Here is a 5,060-nt window from a genome sequence, read left to right on the forward strand (position 1 = left end):
GCTGCAGACACTTCTCCAAATTCAACTCTTACCAAAGCCAGACACGCCCGCACCAGGCTGCCCCTGGCTTCTAAGCCAGGTCTCCAATATCCAGCAACTTTCTTCTCGCTCTGCCTCCGTCCTCGGCCTAGAGCCCTAGACTCTATTGAAAACCCACCAGTCTCTAAGTTTCTCGGAGTCCCTCCGCCCCAAGCATAGCAGTGCCCTCCCAGAGCCCCGCCCTCAGACCTCGTCCACCCACTTCCTGTCCCTCGGGTCCTCACCCTCCGCCCCCAATTCCCTCCTCTGCAAATCCCATCTCCACCTGCTTCCTTGACCCCGTAGCCCCCGCCCCTTTCGGCTCCTACCACCACCCACTCTTCCTTGCAGGCCCCCAGTGGCCCTCCCTTCCGTATCGCCAGCGGCCTCCGCCTCCACCTGTACAGCGTCTTGCGCGGTGCGAGGTGGTCCTCACTCAGGCCCTGCGCGATGTAGTAATCGGCCACGAGGCCGAGGATGCGGCCCCAGAAGAGCACCCGACTGTAGCGATAGTCGCGCTTAACCAGCAAAAGGGACGTGAGCAGCGAGGCCCGACGGTCCGGGCTGAGGCCCTGCCCGCTGCCCGACGCCAGCTCCAGGGACAGCAGGAGACTGTCCGCGTCCATGTCGGCAGCCGCTCGGCTCAACGTCCTCCAGGTTGCTAGGGGAAGCCGTCTCCAGGGAGACCCAACGCCCCGCCCTTCCCTCGGGCAGGAAGTAGGGTTGCACCCAGCCAGTGGTGCCCTTCCGGGGCCTCTGGCCAGCCCTGATTCCCTCGGAGCGATCCTAAAAGCCTGGGCACGCTCTAGGTCCCGCCCTCTTCCTTTCCCGAGTGGGTGACAGGATGTGTTCAATTATCCCGGCATCCGCGTGGTTTCCCCTAAAATAGTGTGAGGTTAGTGGTCCCGGTGCAGCCCAATTCTGTAGATATTCTTGCCTTTCCCAAGTCCTTCCATATAGTTTACATTTATTGAGGCCTCACTGTAACTGTAATGGAGAAGAAAAACAACACAACAGTGACACCAGCTGTGTTATTTCACTTCAGTGATGTCCCTTCTTGGCCTCAATTACCTGTGGAGAAAATAACTTCAAATGCTCTTGGCACTAAAAGTCTAGGCATCTAAGACAATCCCGCCAATTACAGGTCTCACATGATGGGGTCCATCCATTTCATTCTTTTCAATCTTCAGATGCCTCTCTTCACCCCTTCCGTAGTACTATTCCACCTCAGCGGCAAATGAAGACCGAGGCAATGGCGAAGGCATAAGGCACCTTGGGTAAGGGGGTGTGAAGAGGGGTACAAAGGGTGACATTTACAGACTTCACTTTCCCATCGGCTACCACCTATTTACCTACCTGGGCCCCACAGCAGTTGCTTTTCAGCCCAAATGGTAGCCACACATGAAAGGGCAGAACCCCACTGCAGCTGGGGCTCTTCACCTCCTGGGCTAAAGACTGGCTACTACTATGCTCTGGTTTCTCTTCAGACCGTATAAATCTTTCGTGGGCTAAAGACTGGCTACTTCTTCACCCCCATCTCTGGAGGCCCCATCCAAGGTCAAACAAACAGGTGCCTTAGCAAGCTTGTTGTCGGGGAAGGTGGGATTTATTGTTAATATTAACTAATCCTTCCAGGGGGGAGGTGGATGAGGTGGAAGAAGGTATAGAGGGGAGAAGTGGTGATGGAAAAAATAAAATTAAATAAATAAAATTGACATAACATACAAAATACCTATATATATGCACACACTGATCTTTTAATTTCTGAATTCCTTTGGGGAAGACTCATGAAATCGAAATGACCTGGGCCTCAATGCCAAGCTAATAGAGAAATGAGTGTCTAAATTACCCAGATAATGACTTTGTTTTGGTTGTCCAGACATTGTTTACGAAGCCTTTTAAAATCAGTATTCGAGGGAGCTGACATGGGTTAATGTCTTCCACCTCAAAATAATTTATAACTCCGTTTCAACTCTCCCTCAGTTCAGCCAGACCCCTCTCTCAGTCTGTCCTTTCCCAAGCGGGAGATATGGCCGTTCCTCTTCTGTGAGGTAGGAAAAACAGCCAAAATTCTAGCTGGTGGAATATGCTTCAGGCGGTCAGAGCACAGAAAAGAACCCAAACCTTTTGTTTTTATTGATTCCATATTTACTCCGCACCTATTACTGTCCGGTCCCATGTAGGGAAACACAATATGAAGCCAGAAAGGGGAGTCCTGCAGCTTTCTAATACCACCTTTGGCAGGGAAAATCCTCATTAATCATTTCACAGTAAAACCACACAGGTGCCCAGCAGGGTAAAGCATTCAGCCTCTGGTGCCAGGTTTGAATTCCGGTTTCCACGCTCGGGCAAGTTATTCAATCTAACCAAGCCTCACCTATAAAATGGGGACAATGTCAAAAAACAAGGTTGTTCGATTAGATAAAATGTATGTGAAGTGCTTAAAAGAGAGCACAAAATAGAAACGATTTTCTTTTCTTCTTAAAACATAAAAAATAGTCTATATTTATACTCGTGCTTAAAAGAGAGCACAAAATATAAACGATTTTCTTTTCTTGACAAAACATAAAACATTCTTCTTAAAACATAAAAAATAGTCTATATTTATACTGTCCCCATTTATAGACACACTCCTATCTCCAACACCAGCAGGGTGAGGACTATGTATTCAGCTTCCAAGAAATAAGCAGGTACTGCCAACAGCGACAGGCAGGGCTGAATTCCACAGGGGACATGTGGCCTCAGGGAGCTGACCCCAAAGGGCAATCCTGGGGCCTCAGCCTACAGTTACATCCGATTTTGCAAAGCTCCTCAGTTTTCTTTCCTCGGCCTAGTCTTTCGGCCCCATTCCCCTGTGTGACCTCTGCTCCAGGCACACGTTTTAAGGGTCAAAACCAGTATGTGACAAGGAAAGAATGTTGGGCTAGGGGTTAGCTAGTGAGGACTCTAGTCCCAACTGACATCAAACTGCTACAGAACCTTGGCCAAGTCACTTAACTTCCCAGAATGGCCTGGGGCTGATGAAGAGAAAGAACTGGTGGTGAAAAACTACAATTAAATAAATGAATAAGAGACTCGAGAGAAAGACAAAATACTCTAGCCTCAAGCCTGGAAAGTCTCTTTGAGCCAAGAGTTTTGGGGGAAATTTAATATATATTCATTCATTTTATATTTAAATTCATGAGTCACACCAACATTTATGCCTCCGGTAAAAATTCTGAAAGGCCACAGAAAAAGGGCACCTCCATAATAGTGTCTATGGGCCCACATTTGCTTTCCAACCCCAAACAGTCAAGTCTGACCCGGTCAACCTTTGATTCACAGAGATGTTGTTCAGTGATGATGATTACAGGCCGAGTCACACCATCAGCTCACCAGGAAGTCTGAGAAGGGGAGGCAGGCAGCCAGGACAGAACCTTCCTCTCGTCAGGAAGCAACTCCACTTCCAAGCAAGAGACGGGTGACTTGGTGCCAGAGAAGGGAAGATAATTTAGCCATGTGTTCACGATTAAGAAGCAGCCCTCTTCACTCGTGAAAGCCTTTCAATGTCACTGGTGCCTGGAACCAAATGTAATCCTCCCAGGCTGTGACCGGGATGGAGGGTCTGCCACAGGACAGGGTCACGGTCAGTTTGTGGCCCCGTATGGGCACTCTGTAGTTCAGCTTGGGTCGAAACCAATCTTCTCCACAGTCGCGGTGCCCCTGTGCCATGACAATGGTGCCCATGAGTGGAGGAGCCTGAAGCTCACTGAAGGCATCAGCCATAAAAATGGCGCGGAAGATAAGGCGCAAACAAGCTGCTGTGCTCACCCTCTGGTCCACGTTGCTGGGGGCCAAGCGGGACAAGTCAAGCTCGTAGAATTCTTTGGGATTTAGAACACTGCCCCCAAGGAGGATCAGCACTCGTGGTACTAGGGTCCGGGCAAAGAGGCTCTCTAGGTGGCTGAGGACGCTCTCCAGTTCTTCCAGGGTTTGTTGGCATTTCCTGCTGCTTGCCTCAGTGATGGCCCAAGGTTTCTTCTTTGCCATGTCCTCTGCCTACGGAGACAAAGACTGGTGAGAAAGAAGGCAAGGTAGGGAAAGCTAGTGACCTTTGAAGAACCCTGTTGGTTGGGATATAGTAGACTATGGGACTGGATTTCCAGTTCAATGAACTGCCACAGCTAAGGCACTGGGTTTTATCAGAGGGCAATATATCAAAAAAGAAAATATATTCTTTGTACAAAAGCATAACCACCCCACACTTAGAACACTAAAGACAGTGTTCAGAAATAGGAGGACATCCAGAAATAAGCAACTAATACCGTTAAGATTTGGTGGCATAGTAGGTGGCAAATTTTGCTATAATGGGAGTGATAACAGGAATGAGGATTGTATAGTTTAATAAAGGTGATTCTGGAGTTGGTCTTCCAATTAAGCATGGCAAATTGAACATATGCTTATTTGTGCTCCCATATGAAATACTACTAAATGAAAGGAAAGAGAAAAGAGAGAAGGAAGGAAGGAGGGAGGCAGGAGGAAGGGAGCGGAGAGAAAGGGAAGGAGGATACCCCTGAGCAAAGAGACCTGAGAGGAGACAGCAGTGGCCAAAAGCAACAACCAATTTTTGAAGGACAGAAAGCAGATGAAAGAGTTCAAGTGTTGACAGAGGGGACTCCCGTGAAAAGCAAACTGACTCACACAGCAGAACCTCAGGAAGGCTCAGGAATTGCCTATCAGGCATTGCAAAAGGCAAGATTGAACGCATGGGGACTGAGTGAAAACATGAGGGCCCTTAGATCGCCTGCCAAATTCCTCCCTCCAGAGAGAAAACTTTCCAACCAGGAATTAAAAGTGGCGGCAGAGCCCTGGCCAGCTTGGCTCAGTGGATAGAGCGTTGGCCTGCAGACTGAAGGGTCCCAGGTTCGATTCCGGCCAAGGGCACATGCCGGGGTTGCGGGCTCGGTCCCCAGTGGGGGGCATGCTGGAGGCAGCCGATCAATGATTCTCATCATTGATGTTTCTATCTCTCTCTCCTTCTCCCTTCCTCTCTGAAACCAATA

At 49.1% G+C, this 5,060-nt stretch overlaps 2 protein-coding genes across 2 annotated transcripts in view; both read right to left on the minus strand.

Annotated features, from left to right (window-relative positions):
- The window catches only part of RSPH9 (radial spoke head 9 homolog (Chlamydomonas)), a 15,815-nt gene extending 15,101 nt beyond the window's left edge, over window positions 1–714 (minus strand). Inside the window, exon 1 of the mRNA XM_005860966.2 lies at window positions 418–714. Within this exon, the coding sequence (XP_005861028.1) occupies window positions 418–644 (227 nt within the window). The 5' untranslated portion in view covers window positions 645–714. The remainder of the gene's footprint in view (window positions 1–417) is intronic.
- Window positions 715–3,099: 2,385 nt separating this feature from the next.
- Window positions 3,100–5,060, minus strand: part of MAD2L1BP (MAD2L1 binding protein) — an 11,319-nt gene continuing 9,358 nt past the window's right edge. Inside the window, exon 3 of the mRNA XM_005860970.2 lies at window positions 3,100–4,056. Coding sequence (XP_005861032.1) covers window positions 3,544–4,056 — 513 coding nt within the window. The 3' untranslated portion in view covers window positions 3,100–3,543. The remainder of the gene's footprint in view (window positions 4,057–5,060) is intronic.

Source organism: Myotis brandtii, unplaced genomic scaffold, assembly GCF_000412655.1.
Source record: "Myotis brandtii unplaced genomic scaffold, ASM41265v1 scaffold143, whole genome shotgun sequence".
NCBI lineage: Eukaryota > Metazoa > Chordata > Mammalia > Chiroptera > Vespertilionidae > Myotis > Myotis brandtii.